General features: G+C 38.6%; 1 protein-coding gene across 1 annotated transcript in view; it reads right to left on the bottom strand.

Moving 5' to 3' along the window:
• Positions 1 to 5,769: 5,769 nt before the first annotated feature.
• The window catches only part of ARMC3 (armadillo repeat containing 3), a 93,456-nt gene continuing 72,596 nt past the window's right edge, over positions 5,770 to 26,629 (bottom strand). The window contains exons 15-19 of the mRNA XM_007189880.2: positions 25,921 to 26,022; positions 25,401 to 25,517; positions 11,647 to 11,847; positions 9,658 to 9,820; positions 5,770 to 5,979 (exon numbers count right to left, since the gene is read on the bottom strand). Of these exons, the coding sequence (XP_007189942.1) occupies positions 5,770 to 5,979; positions 9,658 to 9,820; positions 11,647 to 11,847; positions 25,401 to 25,517; positions 25,921 to 26,022 (793 nt within the window). The remainder of the gene's footprint in view (positions 5,980 to 9,657; positions 9,821 to 11,646; positions 11,848 to 25,400; positions 25,518 to 25,920; positions 26,023 to 26,629) is intronic.

The following is a 26,629-nucleotide window of genomic DNA, read 5'->3' on the forward strand; positions in this document are numbered from 1 at the left end:
CAAGTTCAAAAGTAGCTGTGCCATCATTGTACCCTCTACACTGAAAGGCAAAAGGAAGTCAGAGATGGGAATGCTTTTCTTTACCACACAACTACTTTCAAAAGGATCCACATGAAAATAAGAATCCCATTGTAGTCTTTAAGGTCAGTTCGTTCATGGCACAAAGACAGTCAACAAATATTGTTCAGGCTTTCCCTGTGCTGGTCACTCTGCCTGTAAGGTGGATGCCAGACCTGAAATAGCTTTCCATCTCACTGGGAGAGATCAAAGCATAATTGCTAACAGTTGTCAGATGCTTACTATTTTAGCGCTGTACTGAGCGTGTACAACCACTATCTTATTTGTTCCTCAGAGCAGCCTTATGAGGTCATTATTATAGCTACATGCCCATTTTAGAGACAAGGACACCAAGCTATTTGCTCAACATCTCACCGTTAAGAATAGCAGAAGCAGGATTCTCACACCCAAGTCTCTCTGACCCCAAAGACCATGCATGGTCTGCACTACTACATGGTATCCATGTTCATGAGGAAAGGGGCAGTGCCAGGCAGTAAGCATGTGGGAAAATGTTGAGATGAGTGCCAAAGGCAGTGTCATGGAAGGTCACCAGAAGATCAAAAAGCATCTTGAGGAAGCTCAGGGAAGAAGGTGAGGCTTAATCTGAATTTGGATTTGAACTTGTAGACCAAATATTAGTAGGATGATATTGAGATTAAATACCATACTTTCTCACTAATGCTCCTTTGGTGCTGCCAGAGAACGAAAGTTGGCCTCATGAATCACTGAGTTGATCTACTGTCACCTTTCTTATATAATTATAATTAATTATATATATACTTTTAACATTTTATAAATTTTGTGTCAAAATATATCAATCATCTCTGTTTTATAGATGAGAAATTCCATAAAGCTTCATATACTGTAAGAATTGATGAAGCTATTGGGAGATAATTCTCCATGGATCTCCCTCTTTTCTGCATGTCTTATAAACAAAGGCTTGCTGACTGCCCTTTGCTCTAGACTATCTCTTCAAGGATGTTAGTGAACAGCCCAGGAAGATATAGTGAAAAGGGCGGATGCTTCCTATGTGTTGTAAAAGCTAGCTTCTCTGAGCTCAGTGTTCCTCTGCTGGAGCACAACCCATCATGCTTGCAGGCATCCATCTGGGTCTGTCCACGTTGCCCCCATGAGACTTGGGAGCAAGGGGACCTGACACAATATGCTGTCTCATGCTGCTTGCTGTGCAGTGAGGAGTAAAGTCCTTTGTCTCTGACCCAGGTATCTTGTGTCTTACGCCAGCAACCATGAAACAGTGGCAGTTAGCTTACAACTGGGGTGAAATCTCAGACCATTCATGCTTCAGAAGATAGGAAAATTTTATTTTTTAGAGAGGTCAAATTTGTCCTCGTCCTTAGTGAAAAATAATGCATCTGCTTTGGCATCCATTGGATTAATATCAAGTAGATTGATCTTAGAACCCAGAGAAACCAAGGAAGACAAAATGCCCTTGTGAGAGTCTCCCTTCGATGCTTAGTCAAGGTGCCCAGGGACTAGGCTAAGCACAGCCTTCTCCATGTCCATACCCTCAAAGTGCTCATCATCTAAAGCAAGGGTTGGCAAGCTGGCCCGTGAGCCAAATCTGGCCCACACCTGTTTTATTAAATAAAGTTTATTGTCTAGCAGCATCTACTGCTGCTTCTGTGATGCAATAGCGGAGTTGAGTGGTCGCAGTAGAGACTGTATGGCTTGCAAAGCCTAAAATATTTACTATCTGACTCTTTTTTTAGAGTATTTTTTAAAAAATATTTATTTATTTATTTATTTATTTATTTGGCTGCACCAGGTCTTAGTTGCGGCATGTGGGCTCTTAGTTGTGGCATGTGGGCTCTTAGTTGCGGCATGCAGGATCTAGTTCCCTGACCAGGGATCGAACCCGGGCCCCCTGCATTAGGAGCATGGAGTCTGGACCACCAAGGAAGTCCCTACTCTCTGACTCTTTAAGGAAAATATTTGCTAACCTCTGATCTAAAAGAAGAGACAGATACATGAAGAATAAAGAATTCCCTCAAAACATGCTAGAGGCCAAGGTATGAACAGAACATTATGTGAGAATAGAAAAGAAAGCTATAAACACACACGCGTACTCACATATAGGCATGTACAACCCCGCTCCTCCGTGTACACCCACACCTGTCATTTACATGCACGGTCTTACTTCATCCTTGTAGCAACTTTATTAGGCATATAGATTAGGAGCATCACCTCTACAGAAAAACTAGGTTTAAATTTAAAGATTTGCCAGTTACTAGCTGAGTGACTTTGGGGTAAGTTACTTAACTTCTCTGTGCCTCACTTGCTAAACATGGGTAATATCACCTATACATCATAGGGTTACTGGAAGGATTAAATGAAGGTGTAGAATATAGCCTCTGACACATAGTAAACAACATGTTAACTATTTGTTATCATTTATCTCCATTTTCCAGATGAGTAAATTGAGGGACAGAGAGGTTGAGTAATTTTCTCAAAATCACGTAAGTAGAAAAAGGTAGATGCAGAACTTAATCTCAGCTCTGACTCACAAATCTGGGCTTTTTGCCACTATTATTGCATTGCTTGTCAATAATAAAGGCTTAATAAATGTATAAGTAAAATCACCACAATAAAATTTCTTTACCTTTTCCAACAATGCTTTCTATTTTTCAAATTGTGATTTGTGGCTTATTGGCATATCCTACAGGTCTTTTGTACTGTGTGAGTTCCACAGGGTCTTACTTGAATTCACTATATTAATATATTCATGCCTGACACTCGATAGTTGTCCTTTAAAGTCGTCTACTTTTATTATTAAAATAATGATGTTTCTGGCTTTAAGAGCATATGCCTAAGCAAAGGTTTTGCTAGTGATCTCTATAATAATAAGGTAATTTTAAATTAAGAATAGTACTTTTAAATACTAAACTCTAGATAAGTGATTTGATACTATTGTATTGCTCTAAAAATATACCCAAACTGGTGATATGTTCCAAATAGTTTTCATATTGTCCGTTTATCTTACCCTTATTATTCAACTGAGCTAAAAAAAAAAACAAAAAAAACCCCCCACCAGTAATTGGTTTATAGCCTTTCTGGGAATGGTTCTAAGGGAAAATGTACTGTCTCCTGAAACCCCCTATCTCTCTCTCTCTCTTTTTTTTTTTTTTAAAGAGATTGGAGTTTATTTATTTATTTTTTATTTTTGGCTGTGTTGGGTCTTCCTTTCTGTGCGAGGGCTTTCTCTAGTTGTGGCAAGCGGGGGCCACTCTTCATCGCGGTGCGCGGGCCTCTCACTACCGCGGCCTCTCTCGTTGCGGAGCACAGGCTCCAGACGCGCAGGCTCAGTAGTTGTGGCTCACGGGCCTAGTTGCTCCGCGGCATGTGGGATCTTCCCAGACCAGGGCTCGAACCCGTGTCCCCTGCATTGGCAGGCAGACTCTCAACCACTGCACCACCAGGGAAGCCCAGAAATCCCCTATCTCTTATCTCCAGATTACTGCCTTTGGCAGAGGGATAGTATGGGGAAATCTTGCTGAGAAACGTGACTATTTAAAGAACTTCATGTCAATAAAAATGAAAAGTCAATATCCATTTGATTTGACATATTATTTTGAGCTTCTAGAAAATATTTTCCATGACTGACAATGCTGCTTCTTTGACAAGGAAATAATACATGTGCAATCTGATGTGTACTTACTAAAAGTGGAGGGCAATCATTACCTAGAACCTAAGCGAGAGAGACACTATACAAAAAATCATCTCTAAGATGAAAAAAAAATGTCTCTTTGGTCTGCACCAGACTAAAAAATGTGGTGTCTACCTGAACAACATCTTAGTGGCTCTGCATGGAACTTTTCCCTCATTCCATTTTGACGTTTTGGCCATTGGCCTATGAAAACTATTTCCAGAACTTGCCAGGAGGTTGTTTTTCAAAGATGTTATTTTCTATATTACATTTGTCATCTGTATGAAGCTCCCAAAGAATTCCCCTGGTCTTTGTTCCTCTTGGGAAGCTGCTTTGTGCTTTTATCTAGTGGACCCTGTTACCAATCATGTAACTGATAGCATTCCCCTCTGCACTGGCTGCTAGAAAGTTTGAGTCAGATTTTCACTTACCTCTAACAAATACGCAGGATTTTCATGGACTGCGTTTTGAATTCTAAGCTTATTCCTGGCCTTGTCAAACTTTCTTTCCTACACTTATGCCTGTTTTTCATTTATTTTTATCTTGTTACATCTTATATAACTTTGTAATCCACTTTGAATACTTTCTGGATCAAGAGAGACTTGGAAATGCTTAGATGGATATGTATCCTATAATCTGTGCTCTCTTCATGAAACTGGGTGATAAATATAATTACCACACCATTTGATGTAAGGGACTTTATTTTGAAATAAAGAATTACACATTCTTTGAAATTACACATTGGTTCATACAGAATAATCTTCACCTTAATTTCTAAAATCAAACTCCCTTTTGGAAACCTTCTAGCAAAATGATTAGACGGGTCAACTTTAGACTTAAAGCCTGGCTAGGAAAATGTATACTTCATGAGATTCATTTTCTCTTGCCATTTGAAATGGGTGCTTGCTCCCCATTTTGGGCTCAATACTGAAAATACAATTCCTCAGCAAAGATTTACTTTATACTTACATTTCAAAATTTTCCAGAAAAGAACTTTTAAGTCATGTAAATTTGAAGTCACATTTTTGTGACCCAGCATTGAAACATGCAAAAAGCAAATCAGAATTGTTTTTAACTGAAGGTGTGTTTCCAAGTCAATATAGACAAGTGCAGTGTATGGAAATAGTTTTTAGAAATATTTTTAGTTCAGTGAAGTATACTAAATAGTGTTCTTAATGATAAATTTGGGAAAATATGAACAAAAAAAAATTTTTTTTTTTTTAAAGTTTTACTTGATTTTATTTATTTATTTATTTATTTTTGGCTGTGTTGGGTCTTCGGTTCGTGGGAGGGCTTTCTCCAGTTGCGGCAAGCGGGGGCCACTCTTCATCGCGGTGCGGGGACCGCTCTTCATCGCGGTGCGCGGGCCTTTCTCTATCGCGGCCCCTCCCGTCGCGGGGCACAGGCTCCAGACGCGCAGGCTCAGCAATTGTGGCTCACGGGCCCAGCTGCTCCGTGGCATGTGGGATCTTCCCAGACCAGGGTTCGAACCCGTGTCCCCTGCATTAGCAGGCAGATTCTCAACCACTGCGCCACCAGGGAAGCCCAACAAAAAATTTTAGAAAGGAATTTGTGATACTAAAATAGATCTACAAATATTCAAAATATCAATATTCTTACTTTATGGGAGTGAGACAAGGCGACTGAAGACACAAAAAACCATGGACTTGATTTAACCAAGTCTTCCTGGAGCATCCGGAACATGAAGAATGACAGTCATAGGGCACTGTCCTGGGAACAGTAGCTGGGTGCTTTTACACATGATTCCCAAAGGGTGGAGATGCTCCTTAGGAAACAGCGGGGTGGATTAATTTTGAGAATAATAAGCTTTACACAAGTGTAATCTGATCTCATCAGACTGAATGCTTGCCAAAAGCCTGAACTCAGAAGCACGACCAAGTCCAATCCTAGTGACCTCATTTCTACACAGGGAGAGCATTTCTAATATTTTTATTTAAAGAAATATTGATAAAATCTACCGGTGAACTTCATAGAAAGGGTATATAATGAATTTCTTGTCTGAACACCTTTTGTGTTCATTTGGAAGTTTAGAGAAATCTGTAAAGATCTGCCTCTCGGCTTCTTAACTTTATCAGTGCCCCTGGATGGAACATGAGGTCAACTATGTAAGTTTCCGGGGGAGGGAGAGCCCCAGTCACCCCCTTTCGGGATTCATTCATCAGCTTGACTTCATTCCAGGCTCTGCCGTACTCCCCGCGAACCAGAGAGCAGCCGATGCCAATTCTGTCAGCCAGAGCCTGGGGGGAGAAAACGCGAGATCAACCAAGAGTGAGGAGGGGGAGGGGCGGAGAAAAAGCCTTGGTTGAAAGACCCACCTTGGTCGAAGGTGAAATATACACTCTTGCAGAAGAACAACAACAAAGTGCTTAGAAAGGAGGCTGGAAAAAATGTGGAGTGTTGTGATAGGAGTTGGTAAAATGTGATAAGTTCCCCTGTTGCTCAAGATTCTGTGGACTCAAAATCTCTGTGTAGGTCCTGCTGGGAAGGGACATTTTTCAGGCAGTTGCGCTGCATTGTATCAGCACAAGATTGATAACGTAATTGGAGAAAAGCTGTTCCCTGGGCTTTCAGCTCTACTGCATCTATCAATCTTTCCACGCTCCTGGGCTGCTCCTTGGGTGTGATATGCAGTGGGATTGAATGGCAGGATTGGAACGGTGGGGACCTGTTTCTAGCCCATTTGTTCTGTGTGGTGTAGACAGGTGTTATGGAGCCGGAGGGGCAGAATTGTGAGCGGTTGGTCCTTCTTGGGCTGCCTGATGCCCTGTCCTCAGGGGTTGCTTATGTTCCTCAGAAGCTGTCTCTTCAATTTGTCCTGATTTTAAAAGCACTTTTTAAATAATCTGGAAACTTCCTAACCACATCATAGTGGATAAGAGAGCTGGCTTGTGGGACCTTAGTTATCCCCGACCAGGGATTGAACCCAGGGCTCCAGCAGTGACCACGCCAAGTCCTAACCACTGGACCGCCAGGGAATTCCCAGAGTCTGAGTTCTTAACCTCAGCTGAGTTGAATCTGGAAGTGTCTATTTTCTTTGTGAAGTGGGAAACAAGGTCATCTGCGTATAGGAAGAGGTGAAGATGAAAAGGCTTAGGAAAGAAGGCAGATGTGGGGCACAGATGCTGAGGAAAATAGGAGAAGCCTGTGGCCAGGAGCTGGAAAAGATGGCCAGGCAGCACGTACACCCACCACCTTGGACCCTGAATTGGCTGTGGCACATCCCACTGTCGCGTTCTGCAGCCCGAGTGTCATTGTGGGAAGGGCAGGCAGTAGGATTGGTCCAGTGTGGGCAGGCAAGGCGGAGGGGCGGAAGGATGGGGGCACGAAGACGAGGGAAATCAGTGAGCAGGTTATACGGTCTGTGGACGATTTATCTAGGCTGCCATGGAGGAAAGGAGCTGAAAGAAAACGGGGAGATGAAGAGTATATGTAGGGGGAGTGAACGCTTTGGGAGGAATGGAAGGATAACACGTTTTACCAGTGAGTGTTGGTGTTCAGGATTCAGTGGTAGGCAAGACCTGGGTGATTAACTGCATGACTCAGGTGAGGTGTGAGGGTAATGAATTCAGTCTGCTGTAACGTTATGAACTGAAATGTTTCCCCTTGAGATTCCTGTTTTCTTTCTGAAGGTGGGTCCCTTAAGAGGCAGTCATGAGGGTGAAGCCCCCATGATGGGAATTGTGCCCTTATAAGAGGAGGAAGGGCCCTCCCTGCACTCTGAAATATAAGGATACGGTACGAAAGTGGCAACTGCCGACCAAGAAGTAGGCCCTCACCAGACACTGAATCTCCTGGCACCTTGATCTTGGACTTCTCAGCCTCCAGAACTGTGAGAAATAACTGTTTATTGTTTAAGGCACCCCATCTGTGGTACTTGGTTATAGTGGCCTGAGAAGACTAATGCAGTGCCTACAAGACACAGAAGGGCAGCTAGCTACATGGTAAACAGACAGCTAGACCTGGAATCAGGAGCGGCTTGTGGGACAGAGGAAATGATCTGGAAACCTGAGGCATGTAAGTCGTATTTAAGGTGATGTAGGAGGATGACCTCACCAAACGAAGTATGTAAAGGGAGAAAAGAGAAGAGCCTGGGACAGAACTTGAGTTCTGGGTCAGGACCCCAACACTTAAGACAAGGGTGGAGGAAAAGAGGTCTCCAAAGGAGACTGAGATGAAATGGCAAGAGAGGACAGAAGTTACTAAAAGTGGTGTTAAAGAAAGAGAAGGATCAGTGACAAATTCTTTGACATATCAAGCAAGACAGAAAACAGATCACTGTGATCCTTCTTGGGAGGGAACAAGGGCTAGACTGCAGGGAGTTGAGGATGAAACTGAGGTCAAGGAGTGACTAGGAGTTGAGATGGCTCAGAATTTTGACCGGGAATGAGAATTATCTTCAGATAGAAGCAGTATGGTAGGTTTTGGCTCAGATAGGCATGGGTTCAAATTCCAGCTGTATCTCTGGTTGTCCTTGGGTAAATTCCTTCTCTAAGTATCAATTTTCTTATCTTTAAAACAAAGGTAGTAATTTCAACGTTTGGCATATTTGAGACTCTTCACAATTATATTTATTAAGTGCCTGGCACATAAGCTCAAAATGATGGTGGTCATGGTGATAGGCGCTTATAGGAGTAGTTGTAGATATAATGAGAAAAGATTTACGTTTTCTCTTTAAATGTTTTGGACTTAAGTTTAGATTTTAAAGGTAAAGAGAGAAAGAGATTTAAGTAGAGAGAAAGAGATTTAAGATGGGAGAGAAGAATTGATAGAGCAAGAAATCCAAGGAAATAGGAAAGACTGGCATTTGGATTATAAATAGAATCGGCTTGGAACTGGAGGTAAGATGCAATGAGGTTTATAGGTATTCAGGAGAGGGTAGGAAGTTTATACATTTAAGTCTATGGCTCTGAAACAATTTTCTCAGCTCCTGTTATAGTCCAGACACTGGATACAATGGAGGAAAAAAAAAAGATCACCCCCTCCCTTAAACCTGATCCTGCTCCAGTGTCCACATCTCTGTGAATGATGCCATCATTTCCAGTTACCCTGCCCAAATCCTGGAAATCATTTTCTTCTTCTCATGCAGTCTCTCACACCACCGCTAGGCAGTCAACAGCTCCTTTCAGTTTTATCTCCTACATCTCCCGCCAAACTCACCTCTCATTCACAGCCTCCACCATGGCTTTAGTATCAGGCACCTGTACTTCTTGCTCCGGTGACCTTCCAGTTGGCCTTCCCGTCTCCAGTCTTTCCCCCGTTCTAGTTCATTCCCCATTCTGTTGCCTGAGTGGTCTTTCAAAATCACTTTCCCCTTAACTTTCAGTGGTTACTCACAGATTTTAAGATCAAGTACAAACTCACATGGTGCTTTACTGTCTGGTGCTCTAGCCTTATCCAACCCCTCCCCGCTTTTCTGGATCCAGACCAACTACTCTACATCCCTCAAATGGACCACTGACTCTCATACCTGTTATTTTAAATAAAATATTTGTATTGTTTAGAACACCCTTGTCTTCCTTCTTTACCTGCTGAAATCCTATGTAGCCTCTAATTCTGAGGCCACATATCACTTCCTCCCTTGAAACTTTCCCTGACGTCACCTGAGAACCCGCAAGTCTGGCTTAGGTCCCCCTTGAATGCAGAGACTCTCACTTTAGTAACCGTATATTCCCAGACCTTGGAAGAGGCCCTGGCCTAGAGTAGGTGTGTGATAAATGTTGAATGAATATGTTTCCAATAGTCTGGTGAATATACGTGTGTGTATGTATATACACATACATATACATGCCAAATATAAGTACATCTAAATGATAGGATTAATATCATCCAGTTAATTGTTAGCAACTGGCTCACTCCACAATGATAAAGACAAAACATTTTTACCTAGTGGGAAATGAGCAAAACATCTTAAATACCTTGAAAAGCAAAGCTCGATGGTAGAAGATTCCTTTTTTGATCAGTCCAATTGGTACAACATTGGACTTAAGTTGAAACTTTAGTTCACTTATATGAAGTTCCCAGCTGAAATCATGTAGTTTTTCTTTTGGAATTTTACCGCCCATTTTTTCTGCCACGTACCTGTGTCAATTACAGTGAGATTGAATCAATCAAGTTTAATATCTCACTTTGGATGCTTTGAGTATAAATATCTGTGTAATTATACTTGTAAAAGATACTTTCCCTCTGATTTTTGTTTGCTTTACTTTCAAAAATGTATTTACTATAAGTTAACATTATGCTTACTATATTTAAACTATTTTACATAAACTGAAATTCCAACAATTTCATTCAGCAGGAAGAAAGAAATGAATGCTAATTTTCCCAATATTTATAGCAAGATACAAATCAATATCACACTACATTTGTATCAACACAGTTTTTAAATGTTATCTTACTCTTGGAAAGTATTTTCACATGTTTGAATCTGAAATCCAAGGCATTGTCCTGACATGTGGTCCTTCTTTTAAGGAATTTAAACTCAGAGACAAAGACAAACATATAGGACCATTGTGAACCCTGAGGTTCACAAATCTTTTCAAGTTTTATCATCTTTTTCTTTTAAATTTTATCTTTTTTTTTTAATTTAGAGAAAGACATGGCATTTACGTAACACTGAAGTTAGAGGAGAGAGGAAGAGGCAAAAGGGGAAAAATTACTAACAGTTAGGCAAGGAGGTGAGGTACGGGGGTGTACTTTGCCTGTGAGTTTCTCCTAAGATTAGGTTCTCACTGAAGATGTCAGTAAGCACACCTATAAAAATCCTCTGTCAACTGAGGCTGCTACCTCATGGAGTAAAGGCAGGATTGCCCATTGTAAAGAAAGAATTTCCTCTTGCTGTACGGGGAACCAAGTGAAGAAGAACAATGGTGAAAACCAAGAGAAAGGATTAGGCAGAAAACTGACCCTCAGTGCCAGCCAGGTGTCCTGTAACAGCCGCTAGGAGCCAAAGGCATGGGGACACATCTCTGTATCGCTCTCTTGGTGTGGGTTCAGGTTAAAAAAACAATTATTTGGGAATGATGAAAACTATTTCTGATAGGAACAAGGCATGAGGAAATTTGACAAGTGTTGAAATGAGCTAAGTCAGAGTTCTGCTTGAGTCATCATTTCTCAAGGACACCAAGGAAAACTTCGGTAGCCAAAAACGCTCTCTTCCAGAGTTGCCTGACAAGAAGTCAGTGATCTGGCGGCTGTGTTTCTTGCAGTTGTCACATCCAGGTTTGGTGCCTGCAATTCACTTCTATTTGGAGAAGATACAGGCTCCCACGGAGATTGCAGCTGTTGCACAAGCCAGGAGCTCACAACTGGCTGGTGTCAGTCATGAAGGCGAGCCTCCATTTCTAGTGATTTCCTGTCAGTCATAAAGTCAGGTTCTCAGCCTTCTCTTAGCGGAATCAGATTAAATGCTCTCATTTAGGAGGCTACCTCACTGGCTTATACAGAGTGCCGAACCATCTCTTAGAATACCCACAATCCCACTTTGGAGCACCGTGAAACACAAAATATCAGACATATAACATAAAAATAAGGGATGGCTATTTGTATTAGAAAACAACTTGTGAGTTTACAAATAATTCAAAATAAGATTCCTTCATTCATAACTTCTTTAGGATCACCCTGAAAGATGCTTTTCCTGGTTTAGCTGGAGAAAATGACCTAGGCATTTTTCTTTAAGTAATTTCCAGCTCCTAGCTCTGATTCTTGGCAAAAATATGATCTAAAATAGAAATGGAGGATTTATTTCCAATTCATTGTGTTTCTGCTTCAGAGTCAGAGGCAGGGTGCTATACAAGTTCAGTTTTATTATGGTGTAGTTGTTTGAAAATTGGCTAAAAAGTGCAAATCAGTAACATCAAAAACATTTTTCAGAAATTGAAAATGTGTATGTATATATAGATGCTTACTTTGCAAGAACCTCAATCTGTTCCTTTATACTGGTGATGGGAAGTATGGATCTGGTCACTTCATACACATAAACACAGAAGTCAGGATCAGAGGGAGGGAGCCATTCTTTATCAGGGCTTCCTTCTCCAGGCAGTTTTGGTGCTACTGCAACCTCTTCCTCCTCCTTCACTTTTTCCTCTTCTTTTTTTCCTCTGCCTTTCCTTAGAGAGTAAACAATAGCAATCAAAATCACAGAGTGAATAAGCACTAACTGTGCTCTGAGTTGATCTGAAGAGCATCGCAGAAATACAGTATTTTATATATACCTCAACAACCATACCATACAGAGTTTTCAAATTTTCCATGACAGTGATAGAGTTTTATAGTCTGTATATTTTGCCGGAGAAATTATTTTTCAAGAGATTACTACATGACTGATATATATTATGAAAATCATTGCTTTTCTGTACCATTGCTTATCAAGATATTTGGTACATTGTAGATATGTAATAAATATTTATGGAATTGGGAAAAAATAGGTTGCCTCCTCAGAGAGTCTATGCCAGTCTCATATCATCTCTTGCTTCAGTTGAGACCTTCTGCAAGAAGAATTTGGATCCCACTTTTAAGAACAATTATCCAAAACATGGAAGAAGACAAAAACAAAATAAGGATGGCATGGAATTTCCATGTCATGCAGGGGCAAAGACTCATGCAAAGTTTATCTAGGGAAACGTATTTAGTTCTGTACTTAGGGAAAATAGAATGTACTTAGTAAACAGTAAAGATACTGTTTAACTAAAAGATACTCTTAATGAAGATTTCCAGACTTAGAGAAGTTACTAGTTAACATGTAGATTTTTGTTTAGTAGAGATGCAAATTATTTCTTTTCAATGGAAAAAGATACTCCCAAAGGTTAAAATCTTTTTCTAACATTCCTTAATTAAATTGGATATAAATGCATATATTCTCAAATGATCTTTGAACCAGTATTAATATCTTAACTAATTCTCTCATGAGTGGAACAAAACAATGACAGGGGTTCTCATTCCAGGTAACAGGGAGTAAGCACACTTCACCCTGTGTCTCCTACTGAATACAGTCATAAAACCTGGACAGGATGCATGCAATAGCTATTTGAAAACTCGGAAAAATAATTCATAGCAGGAAGATCAGAGAAGACTGACATTTGAATGACTACGGAACTGACTTTGAGCTTATATTTTAATTTTCCTCCACTATTCTCCAAGCTGAACTAAACATAGCCCCAAGTCTGGAAGCGGGCATCAGCACAGAGAGAGCCCAAGGAGAAGCCCGATTGAGAAACAGGAAAGAGAGACAGTGGAGGAAAGCCCTTTTTTTGATTTTTTTTCTTATTTTTATCCATCATCTTGTGCCCCATCTTCTAAGGAAGCTTGTGACGGTGGTGGCAGTGGTGACATTAAGGTCCCTAAGAGTCTAAAACTGCCTTATACTTGCTCAGTCCTCCTGCTGTTTGGCTGTGGACATGGATACAGTCATGGCAAGAGTGTAGCAGCACAGGGTAAATAAAGGTTTTTTTGGCTTGAGGACCAAAAGGGAAGCTCCAAGGAACCAAAAAAGACAAGGGAGATCATGGAGAGGGAGGAGCTCAGGAAAGCAACCCTATAAAATTGTTTATATATTCCTAGGCTTACTTCCAAGCTGTGTGTGCATAGTTCTGATCCTAAACGGCACATACGTAGATTTTGAAGATGGAACTATGGTATAAACTACCGCCCAAGTCTCATACTGGACACTATTTGGCACACATGCAGGGCTGATCCAAATAGCACTGCAAAGCCTTTGAAAATGGGACTAATGGTGGAATGACAACCCACAAAACACTGGTTGAAATTTGAAGACTGAAAGCAACTGGGCCAATTGACTGCTAAAACACACACACAAAAGAAACATTCTTCTTAGAATATGTGTAAGACCCATAAATAAGAACTGAAGGGCTCATAACATAATATCACAATCTATATAATTACTCAACATATGAAGAACCAGGAAAATCTCACCTCGTATGGAAAAAGACAATCAAAACACATCAATGCTGAGATGACTCAGCTGTTAACTGTTCCAACAAGTAGGTCAAACACTCTTGAAATGACTAGGGAGTTACAAAGTCTTAGAAAGAAATAGAAGATAAAAAAATAGAATTTGCAGCTGAAAAATACAATAACCAAAACTTAAAAAACACAGTTCCCTGAATAGGTTTAATAGCAGAATGGAGATAACAGAAGAAACAATCTGTGAACTTGAAGATAGATCAATAAAAATGATCCAATCTGGACAACAAAAGATTGAAAAAGCAACTGACAGAGTCTCAGTGACTTGTGGTGCAATAAAAAAGAGCTAATATTGGTGTCATCATAGACTCAGAAGAAGAGGAGAAAGAATGAAGCACAGAAAAAAAAATTGAGTAAATTAGGGCTGAAATGGTTTCCTTAATTTGGTTAAAGACATAAATCTACATAGTCAAGAATTTCAGGGACTTCCCTGGTGGCACAGTGGTTAAGAATCTGCCTGCTAATGCAGGGGACACAGATTCGAGCCCTGGTCCGGGAAGATCCCACATGCCACGGAGCAACTAAGCCCGTGCACCACAACTACTGAGCCTGCGTGCTAGAGCCCTTGAGCCACAACTACTGAGCCTGTGTGCCACAACTACTGAAGCCCGCATGCCTAGAGCCCATGCTACGCAACAACAGAAGCCACCGCAATGAGAAGCCCATGCACTGCAACGAAGACTAGCCCCCGCTCACTGCAACTAGAGAAAGCCAATGCGCAGCAACGAAGACCCAACACAGCCATAAATAAATAAATAAATAAATATTTATTTATTTATTTAAAAAATAAAAAAGAATTTCAGTGAATGTCAATAAGGTACACCCAAAGAAATGCACTCCAGACACGTTGAAATCAAACTATTGAAAACTAAAGACAAAGCAGATGACGTGATTGCCTATGTAGAAAATCCCAAGGAATCTACTGAAAAAACTCCCAGAACTAAGCAATGAGTTCATCAAGATCTGAAGATATAAGAACAACATACAAAATCAATTATGTTTCTATATAGTTACAATGAACAGGTGGAAACCAAAATTAAAAACCAAAAAAAATTTGGAGCACTTACAATTATGCCCAGAAAATTAAATCCTTAGGTATAAACTTCTAAAAAACATGTGCAGGATTTGTGTGCTGAATATTAAAAAGTGCTGTCAAAAGCAATCAAAGAAGGCATAAATACATGATGAGACATCCTGTGTCCATAGATTTAAAGATGCAACATATTAAAGATGTAATTCTCCCCAAATGATATCTAGGTTTAATGTAATTCCTATCAAAATCCAAGCAAAGTTTTTTTGTAGAATAGAATATCTTATTCTGAGATTTATATGGAAAGGCACAGGTGCTAGAATAGTGAAATCAAACTTGACAAAGAAGAATAAAGTGGGAAGAATCACTTTGCTTGATATCAAATCTTACTGTGTAGCTACAGTAATCCAGATGGAATGATACTGGTGGAGGGACAGACACACAGATTAATGTAACAGAACAGAAGACCCAGACCCACACAAATATGCTCAACTATTTTTGACAAAGGTGCAAAAGCAATTCAATGGAAGAAGTATAGACTTTTCAACAAATGGTGCTGAGCAGTTAGACATGAATGATCCTTGTGGTGATAGAACTATTGATTATCTTAACATGAACCTACCCATGTGAGAAAATTGTATAGAAGTTAATACACACACAAACACACACACGTAGGAGTAAAACTGGGGGAACCTGAATAAAATCATTGGATTGTGTTCATCATTATCCTGGTTGTGATATTGTACTATAGTTTTGAAAATGTTATCATTGGGGGAAACTGGGTTAAGGGTATATGGGCTCACTCTATGTTATTTCTTACAATAGCATGTAAATTTACAATTATATCATAATATTTTCAATTAAAAAATCCATTGACCAGGCTTCTGTCATCTATTATTGGACTCTATTCTGTTCATTCATGTCCCGGTCTATCCCTTCATCAATACCAAACTATTTTGGTTACTGTAGCTTTACAGTAAGTCATAAAATCAGGTAGAATGATTCAATTTTATTCTTTTTCAAAATGATTTTTCACTATTATAATTTATTTACCTTTCCATAAAAGTTTTAGAATTAGCATATCTCTATCTACCAAAAATGCTGCTGGAATTTCGATAGAATTGTATCAAATTTAGATCAACTCAGGGAAAACTGACATTTTCACTATGTTGAGTTTTCCAGCACATGAACATCATATATCTCTTCACATATTTAGTGATTCTTTGATTTCCTTTGTGTTTTACAGTTCTCAATATATAAGTTCTATACATGTTTTGTTTCATTTTCTCTTTCACTTTAATTTCATATTTCATTTTTCAGCCCTATTAATATTAAAATGGTATTAAAAGTTTTTGGTTTTCAGTTTTTCATTGCTGGTATATAAAAATATAATTGATTTTTCTGTGTTGAACTCATATCCTGACATGTTGCTAAACTCTCCTATTAGTTCTAGGAGTTTTGGTTTTTTTTAGGTGGATTCCTTAAGGATTTTCTATTTAGACAATCATGTTGTCTGCAAATAGGAACAGTTTTTCTCTCCTCACTTGTCTTGTTCATGATCTTTGCAGGAAAGCATCCAGTCTTTCACCATTAAGTATGGTGTCATTTTTGTGGATGCATTTTATCAGGTTGAGGAAGTTCCCTTATATTTCTATTTTGCTGACAGTTTTATTTTTTATCATGAATAGATGTTGAATTTTGTCAACTGATTTTCTGCATCAATTAATATGATTATATGCTTTTTCTTCTTTATACTGTTAATATGGATTACATTGATTGATTTTCAAATATTGAACCAGCCTTGCATTCCTGGGATAAACTCCTCTGAGATGAATTATTCTCTTTATATATTGCTTTGATGTGCTAATATTTCAGAAAGGTTTTTTTTCATCTATGTTCATGATGGATTTTGAGCTGTAATTTTCTTTTCTTATAATGTCCTTGTCTGGTATTGACATTAGGATAATGCTGGTATCATAACATGAGTTGGGAAACATTCTCTTTTCTATTTTCTGGAAAAGATTGTTTAGAGTTGGTGTTAATTCTTGAAATGTTTGGCGGAATTCACTAATGAAATCATCTGGGTCAGGAGATTTCTCTTTTGAAGGGTTTTATGAAATCAACTTCTTTAATAGTTAAATGATGATTTGGGCATCTGTTTCATCTTTGGTGAGTTTTGATAGTTTGCAGTTTTTGATGAATTGGTCCATTTCATCTAAGGTGCTGAATTAAAGTTCTCATAGTACTATTGACATAGTTATTGACATTTTTAAAGAACCAGCTTTTGATTTCATTGACTTTCTCTGCTGTTTTTCTGTTTTAAATTTCATTGATTTCTGTTTTTATTATTTTCTTCCTTCTAATTGTATTAGGTTTCTTTTTCTAGATTCTTGAGGTTAGATTATTGATTTATGACCTCTCTATCTAATACATTTTAGTAAAATAAATCTCCCTCTCAGCATTGCTTTGGCTGCATCCCACAAATTTTGAAAGTTGTATTTTCATTTTCATTCAGTTCTTTGTATATTTTAAGTCCTTTGAGGCTTCCTTTTGTCCCAGAGATTATTTAGAAGTGTATCATTCAATTTCCATATGCTTAAAGATTTTCTTCTTGTCTTTCTGTCATTAATTTCTAGTTTGATTCTATTATGGTCAGAGAACATAATCTGTATGATTTCAATTATTTTAAATTTGCTGAGCCTTGTTTTATGACCCAGGGTATTATAAATGTTCCAAATGCAGCTGAAAAAATGTGTATTCTGTTGCTGGTGATGGAATGTTCCATAATATGTCAATTAAATCCTATTTATTTCTGGTGTTGTTCAACTCTTTTATATCCTTGCTGATTTTAGGTCAAGTAGTTCTATCAGTTGCTCAGAGGGGCATGTTGAAGTCCTCAACTATAATTTTGGATTTTTCTATTTCTCCTTTCTGCTCTATCAGTTTTTGCCTCATGTATTTTGAGGCTCTGTTGTTTGGTGCATATACATTGGATCATTATGTCTTCTTCATGGATTGATTCATTTTATCATATGTAATGTCCCTCTTTGTCTCTAGAATTTTTCTTTGCTCTGAAGTCTACCTTAGTACATATTTAAAAAGCCATTCCTGCTTTTTAAAAAATTAATGTTTACATGGTATCTTCTTCCATCCTTTCATTTTCAACCCACCTATATCGATACATTTGAGTTTCTTTAAACAGCATATAGTTGAATCATAACTTTTTAATCCACTCTGCCAATCTCTGCCTTTTGATTGGTTCTTTTCCTTTGTTTTTCTTTTCTTGCCTTCCTGTGTGTTACTTGAACATTTCTTATTTATCCATCTTCATTTATTTACATTGCTTTTGAGTGTAATACTGTAGGTATTATAATATACGTATATTGCTTATCACAGTCTGCTGGTATCCACGTTTTACCACTTTGAGAGAAATATGGAAACCTCACACCCATGGAGGTCTCTTTACCGTCTCCACTTTTAAATACCATCGACTTGAGTATCAGATGTTTTTATAATTTTTGTTTCAGTCATCAAATATGATGTATAAAGCTCACGAGGAAATAGTCTATTGTATATACCCATATTTCAGCTCTTCCTTCTTTCTTCCCGATCCTTCCAGATTCTTTCATTATTTTCTTTTCGTTGGAAGAACTTCCTTTAGCTAGCCAATCTGTAAGGGTAGGCTAGCTAGCAATAAATTGTTTTCCCTCATCTGGGAATGTCTTTATTTCTCCCTCTTTATTGCTGAAGGATAGATTCATCAGATAGAGAACACATGGTTGATTCTTTTAGAACTTGAAAAATGGTGTGCCATTTCCTTCTGGTCTGAGAGAAATCTACTGTCATTCAAATTGGTGTTTCCCTATAGGTAATTGGAATTTACACCTTTATGAAGTCTGGATCCCATGACTCAGGTGGGCTTTCTTGGGTGGAGCAATCTCTTATGAGAAGCATTCTATGCTATGCTAGCAGAGAGAGAGGGAGGACTAGGAAGCCTGTGTGTGACTTCTTTTGCCTTTGCTTATGTGTATCTTTTGCCTGCTGATCTTGCATTGTATCTTTTGCTATAATAACTCTTAGCCGTGATTATATATTTGAAAGCCCCAAAATGGGACTAGGCTAGTGTAGGCAGGTAAATCTCCTAAATTATGTATTTACAAGTATGGAGCATTCTGTTCCACTAGCAGTAAATTAGGGGTGGGAATTATCTTTAAGTATTATTTGAAGCATGGTGTGGGAGGAGGATCAACTAAAGTCCATTTGAGTTTTCCCTTTAATTTAGAGAAAAAAATACAAAAATAATCCAATCAGCTGCTATTGGAGAATTACACAAAACTCTATAATCATAACAAATACTAAAAAAAAAAAGTTTTATATTTTCTAATCCAATATTCTATTTACTACAGCCAAGGAAAGAGTCTAATCATGCATTAAATGCACTAACCATATATTGTGATAAAATCTCCAAGCAAAAATTACTATTTTCCAGCTATATCATCTTAACCCTTTTCCTTTTTTGTAAGATAAATAAACTGAACATCTTTTTTTTTTTTTTTTTTTTTTTTTTTTTTTTTTTAAATTTAATTTTTATTTTATATTGGAGTATAGTTGATTTACAGTGTTGTGTTAGTTTCAGGTGTACAGCTAAGTGATTCAGTTGTACGTATGCATATATCCATTCTTTTTCAGATTCTTTTCCCATATAGGTTATTACAGAGTATTGAGTGGAGTTCCCTGTAGGTCCTTGTTGATAATCTATTTTATATATAGTGGTGTGTATATGGTAATTCTAAACTCCTAATTTAACCCTCCCCCCTAAACTGAACATCTTAACATGCATAGTCAGATGTTAGTAAATTAGGAACTAATGTTGGGAAGGTCAATTAGAATGGCAAGAAAGCATAAATAGGTTTACCTGTTTTCTAAAATTACAGGGTAGCTTTGTAAGATTGGAGATCTCGACCCTGTGATTACTCAGAGCCACCTATGAAACAAAACAGGTGTAGTTCTCCCTGAGCATGCAGCCTGAAGTGAGAAGAATCATTTGGTGTGAGAAGATGACGTCCGGTATCCTGGGCTAAGCGCATCAGAGAGGGAAATCTGACTGAGTGATTAAAAAGAGCTAATTTATGGGAACCCCTGAATTGTAATTTCCTGCTGCTATAAATAGAAGTATTTCACTTGGACTTCTTTCCCATGAAGGCTGCCAAGTGGTGTAAATAAGGGCTTCAGTACTTAAATGAATTTCATTTCTAGATAAACATGGAAACAAGAGCTTGGAAATTACAAAATTAACTCCTGTAAAATTAATCTCCAGAAAGAACATCAATTTATGAGTAAAGATATAAGAAATTCTAGGTTTCTTGCAGAAACTTTAGCAAAACTACCTCAGACAATAGAGATTTACTGTGAGAACCCAAAACAATAAGGATATTTTCTATGTTCACAGGTGGATGAGTAGGTAGATAGGCAAGTAGAGAGAGATAATTGGCTCAAAATTGTGTATTGACATTATCAAAGTTTAATCACTTGCTCCTTCTGATCCCATCAACTATTTTTTAAAATAAATTTATTTATTTATTTATTTATTTATTATTTATTTATGGCTGCATTGGTTCTTTGTTGCCGTGCACAGGCTTTCTCTAGTTGTGGTGAGCGGGGGCTACTCTTCGTTGCGGTGCACGGGCTTCTCATTGTGGTGGCTTCTCTTTGTTGTGGAGCATGGGCTCTAGGCCCGCAGGCTTCAGTAGTTTGGCTTGCAAGCTCTGGAGTGCAGGCTCAGTAGTTGTGGCGCACGGGCTTAGTTGCTTCATGGCATGTGGGATCTTCCCGGACCAGGGCTCAAACCCGTGTCCCCTGCATTGGCAGGTGGATTCTTAACCACTGCACCACCAGGGAAGTGCCAACTATTTGAATATATAAATTATAGAGCAGAGCTGGTGGGAGAGATGTAAGTCATGAATCCGGCCCACTTGTGGTTTCAATTTAGGTGAGAAGATTTTGGTATGTGAAAAATAATCACAATACCATGTAGCATTCAATAAATTCCACAAGGAATAAAAATTAGAAACTCAAGCAGTTCAACATTGAACAAAATCTATTCCAGTTAGGTGTCCTGTTCTACCCAATCTATTCCAAAAGGATGAGAAGGGAGTATTGTACAAAGTGGAGATATGATTTATTCTGGTCTTAGGAAGGTACATCGTGTGTGTGTGTGTGTGTGTGTGATGTGTGTGTGTGTCTGTAGTTTATTTTGTTTGTTCCACTAAGATGTACGTTCTATTAGGACAGAGGTATTTGTTCACTGCTATACTTCCAATACTAGAATAATTCCTGGCATCTAAGTGCTCAGTAAATATTTGTTGAATGAATGAATAAACTCAAGAAAAGAAGGTCAGAAGGTATTTAAATGTGACCAAGAGACAATATGTGTTTTTGGAAGACTTTTGAAGTCAAGATTTAAGGGAAGGGAAAAAAAAAAAGGTAAGGTATGGGTAAAAAGAGGGTTTGAGAGAAATTCTTTTATTTTTTAAATTTTAATTAAATTTTTAAATTGAGGTATAATTAACATGTAACATTATATTGGTTTCAGGTGTACAACACAATGATTCGATATTTCTATACATTGTGAAATGATTGCCAGAGTAAGTCTAGTTACCATCCGTCACCATACAAAGTGAACTTTTAGGATTCACTCTCTTGGCAACATTTAAATATGCTCTATATTATTGACTATAGTCACCATGCTGTATATTACATTCCCATGACTTTATTTTATAACTGGAAGTTTGACCTCTTGACCCCCTTCACCCATTTCTCCCACTCAACCCCCCTTCCCTCTGGCAACCACCATTCTCTTCTCTTTATCTATGATTTTTGTTTTGTTTGTTCATTTGTTTTGTTTTTTAGATGCCACATATAAGTGAAATTGTACAGTATTTGTCTTTCTCTGTCTGATACTTCGCTTAGCATAATTCCTTCAAGGTCCATCCATGTTATCTCAGATGGCAAGATTTCATTCTTTTTTATGGCTGGTGGTATTCTATCGAATACATATACCACTTCTTCTTTATCCAGTCATCCATTGGTGGACACTTAGGTTGTTTCCATATCTTGGCTGTGTTAAATAATGCTGCAGTGAACGTGGGGGTGTAGAAAATTTTCAAATTAGTGCTTTCATTTTCATCAGATAAATACCCAGAGGGGGAATTGCTGGATCATTTTAATTTTTAATTTTTTGAGGAACCTCCATACTGTTTTCCATAAAGCCTGCACCAATTTACATTCCCATCAACAGTGCACGAGGGTTCTCTTTTCTCCACATGCTGGCCTACGCTTGCTATTTCTTGTCTTCCTGATAGCCAGTCTACCAGGTGTGAGGTGATATCTCATTGTGGTATTGATTTGCATTTCCCTGATGATTAGTGATGTTGAGCATCTTTTTATGTGCCTGTTAGCCATCTGCATGTCTTTTTTTGAAAAAATGTTTATTCAGATCCTCTGCCCTTTAAAAATCAGATTGCTTTGTTTTGTTACTGAGTTTTATGAATTCTTATATTTTGGATATTAACCTTTTATTGGATATATGATTTGTAAATATTTTCTCCCATTCAGTAGGTTGTCTCTTCATTTTGTTGGTGGTTTCCTTTGCTGTGCAGAAGCTCTTTAGTTTGATGTAGTCCCAGTTATTTTTTTTTTGCTTTTGTTTGCTTTTGGAGTCAGATCCAAAAATTGATTGCCAAGACTGAAGTAAACAGCTTATCATCTAAGTTTTCTTCCAGGAGTTTTATGGCTTCAGGTCTCACATTTTGAGTTAATTTTTGTTTATGGTATAAGATAGTGGTCTAGTTTCATTCTTATGCATGTGGCTGTCCAGTTTTCTGAGGAAAATCATTTTAAAAACAAAAATGTTTTAGGAAGTCGTTGTGATGCTATCAAGATGACCTAAGTAGCAGAAATGTTAAAGTATATGTTGTAAAGATCTAAAAGTCTCCAAAGATGAACAGACTGGAAGGATATGTATTTCATATCCTCCTATTTGGGGACAGAAAAACACACTTTTAAGTGTGTGTAATAAACTCATGTGCAATCAACTTAAATATTTATGAAAACTAGTCTGAATAAAAAAGATGGTATAGATAGAACTTGTAATTCCTTTCACGAATGGGTATAGTAAATGTTTATTGTAAGGAGAATGGTCTTTACAAGGAAAAGCTTTAGAGAGTATTAGACGTGTTGGTTTCTGTGAAGCCTAGGGAAGTATCAAGAAGGTGTCTGGATAAACAAAATATAAATTAATCACCTCTCCTTTGAGTGCTGTGCCGTAAAAGAAAGTGCAATTAAAACCTTCGATAACAAATAAGATGGTGGCTGGTCACCTAATGAGAGCCTCTTGCTCAGTGATTTTAATTTACATGGTATATGGTAATAATATTCATCAGGAAAAAGACAGAAGTCCGCACTTTCACTTTCCTTGCCTGGTACCTCACACGCAGTTGACTGACTTGTCTTCCATCTCTCCTCTCCCTTTCAAAAATTCAGCCACTTTGTGGTTCTAGATGTCTCATTATTCTTTGTCAGTATTGCTCAGTACTTTTTTTGGTCAACATTAAACATTCTCCGTGACATTTTCAGATGAGTAGAGTTAAAATATTTTACTCTATGTTCAGGGGTCCAAAGTTTTAACAGTCACAAGACAAGAAAGGTTGACCAAAAGATAAACAACAGGACAATGAGATTATGACCAATCTATCCCCCAGTGGACCATGGGCTAAGAAAGGGAAGGAGCCTGGACACACTGATCACTTAAATAAGCCAGGTGGATTCTTCTCCAGGAAGCTGAGGAGTTGAGGAGACCACAGGGAGACACCTGCCTCAGAGCCAGCCAAATGTCCTGTCAAGCATGTGAAGATAAGATGGTCTCCACAAATATGCACAAGAGACGCAGATTGTACTTGATTATTGTTGGGCTTTAGAACTGAAAGACTGCCTTGGAATTGGGGCCAGATTTGGTCCCATGGCAAGTCAAAGTCACATATAAGCTACAGTTATGGGTGAGGGGATAACCAAAAGAAAGTCAAGGAAGGTAACAAAGCAATTGTAAACAGACACTGTGCAGGTGGAGAGAGAAAAAGAGAGAGGGAGAGAGACAAGCAGACTAACGGTTTATCTACTTTACTCCCAGCTCCTGTCATGCGCTGGATTCTGGGGATTCTTCTGCATCCCTGCAAGGCTGGAGTGGGTTTGGGCTCCCTGCAACTGTTTCGTCCAGTAGTACTAACATTTGTTGAATGTTTACTCTGGGCCAGGCCCTGCTCTAAGCCCTTTTCATTCATTAACTTATTTAATCTTCTCAAGACACTGTGAGGAACAGACTACAGTTTTGTTTTGTTTTGTATTTTACTGATAAGTGAACTCAGCCAAAGAGAAGGTAGCCTATTTGCTCAAGAGACACAGTTTATAAGTGTGGATCTTGTTGAAAATAACCTTTTCCTGCAAAAAGTTGAGATTTCTGTTCTCTTCAATAAACACAAATGCCTTATGTATGCCAGCCAAGCACTGTGCTAAATGCTGGGGATGAAAAGAGAAACTATTCGAGTCAGAACATGTTCTTGTCCTCAAGGCACTCTCAGTCCAGAGGAGGAGAAACGAGAGAAGCCAAGTGAGGAGAGAAAGGGAAGGGAAGAGGTGAGGAGGGGCAGGAGGGCAGAAAGGATGAGGGCTGATCAGAAGCAGAGATCAGAACAGTGAGCAACAGAGACTGACAGGAGAAAATAAAGTCAGAAATAGAAAATACGCAGCTCTGAGGTCTGCGGAGGAGGGCAGACCACTCCTTAGGAGACCTTAGGAGACAGTCTCGGTTTAGAAGGTAGATGCTCAATTGTATACATGTGTGCCAAATAGCCTCCAGCACCCCAGTGTTTTTCAAGGGCTTAAGTCAACAATAATTGACGGGTCATGGAGCGGGGCAGGAGGTCTGAGTGGTTTTTTGAAGAATCCAGGAAAGTGCTCACAAGAGAAAGAATATGTTTAAAAATATGTAAACATGTAGACAGTGTTTTAAAATATGCCAGGCCTAAAAAGCGTGGAACGACATTATAATGGTTCCAGCCAAATTCCGAATGTGGTCCTGTTTCCCTTTCCTCTTCTCATTGCTTCCTGAAGGGCCAGGGGTTTCCGTGAGCAAGATGGGGAGGGGACGTGGAAGCGGGAGGCGGCGAAGAGGGAAGGCTCACACTCCGCCGGTGCTGCTCTTCAGCTGCAGAGGCAGCCACCAGGGGCGGGCAGAACGGTTCCTTTCAAGTTGATTCCTGCACATGACCGGACTTTTAAAGGGCTGACTGGAGACTGCTGTTTCCGTTGTTGTCTCTGAATTAAAGTGACTGTAGGACTTTACAGTGAGCAAAGTACCCTGAGTTCTCACCCAGAGGCAGGAGAAGAAATTCCCTCTGGGTAAGTTTTAAAGAGACAACAAGAGACACAAATAAAGGTAATTTTAATTATACTTCATGAGTCCTGTTTAGTCCTACTTCTGATTCCATAAGAAGAGCTTCCTAGTTAAAAGCCACCCCTCCCTTTCACCAACTCTGTGGGTAATTAAAACTTGACGGGATTACAGTTAGGAGAAGAATACAGTAAGGAAGTTTCTACCTGGATCCTTTCTCTTTAGTGGCGCTTTTGCTAAGAGCAGTATTGCGTCCCGAAGTAGATTCTGATTTCTCTTCGGTGGGAGATGCAAATCCAGCACTAAAATGATAACTGTTTTCTCTTGTCATTTGAAAAAAACCACAACCAATTTCAATCATACAGAAAATAACAATGCACTACATTTGCAAGGCATTTTATAATTTATAAGGCATTTTCACTTCCATTATATGTTTTGATTCCAGCCACCGAGAAGAAGCAGGGCACCAGGCATTATTCCATCTACAGATAAGGACACGAAGCCTGATCATGGACAGTGCACTAGTCAGGGGCAGGGGCTCAAGATCTCACTCTGGGTTCACAGAAGACAGAATGTCAAACCAGGTTTCCTGGCTTTCATCCTGAAATTGTGTGACTGTGAGAAGAATAAAATTTAAGTTGCCAAAACCTAAAATCTAAATTTCTTTTTTACTCCCAAATTAAGGGAGAGAATTATTTGAGTGTAGACAAAACATCATTTTCTTACTTGGTCTTTTCTTTACTTGCTCTTCTTAAAGAAGATGAAGAAGAAATACTTCGTCCATAACCAACGTCTGATGACTTATCTTCCGTAGATGGAGGTGGAGAACTAAAAGTTTACATATTTGAAATTATGTACAAATTAAAATAATTTGTCAATATTGACTTTGTCCTACAAAATAGATTTTTTTTCTGAAAAATCATATTTAGAGCTGACTTTTAACAGTGACACATTATTTTAAAAGCAAAAAGAGGTTAAGATAAGATAAAATGAATATTATAAAGCTTTTCATGAGCTAGAACTGGAAATAGTTTTATAAAATGTGTCACATAAAATGTATTATATAGATATATAGGAATACAAGACCATTTTAATGGCTGTTGAAGCTTTCATTTTTAGCTCTACTATTTTCTCCTTATTTTATTAAAAATATTGGACAGCAGTGGTATTCCTGGATTTAGTTCTGGAGATTTGTAAACATAATTCATCTTGGTTTGCTCCTATCTGTTTATACTTTCTTCAGCTACTTCATGTTACCAGAAGGGTAAGAAGCCCTGATTGCAGAAATACCCATGGAATTGACTGGTAACATAGAGTCGAAGGAAAAACCACAGTGGTGACTATTCTGTGTTCTTTACTATGTCAGGCTATGAGTTTATGGACCACTGTTTACTTTCATGGTGGTGCTAGATACAGGAAGTATGAAAAGATACCA

This window comes from Balaenoptera acutorostrata, chromosome 3 (genome assembly GCF_949987535.1).
Source record: "Balaenoptera acutorostrata chromosome 3, mBalAcu1.1, whole genome shotgun sequence".
NCBI lineage: Eukaryota > Metazoa > Chordata > Mammalia > Artiodactyla > Balaenopteridae > Balaenoptera > Balaenoptera acutorostrata.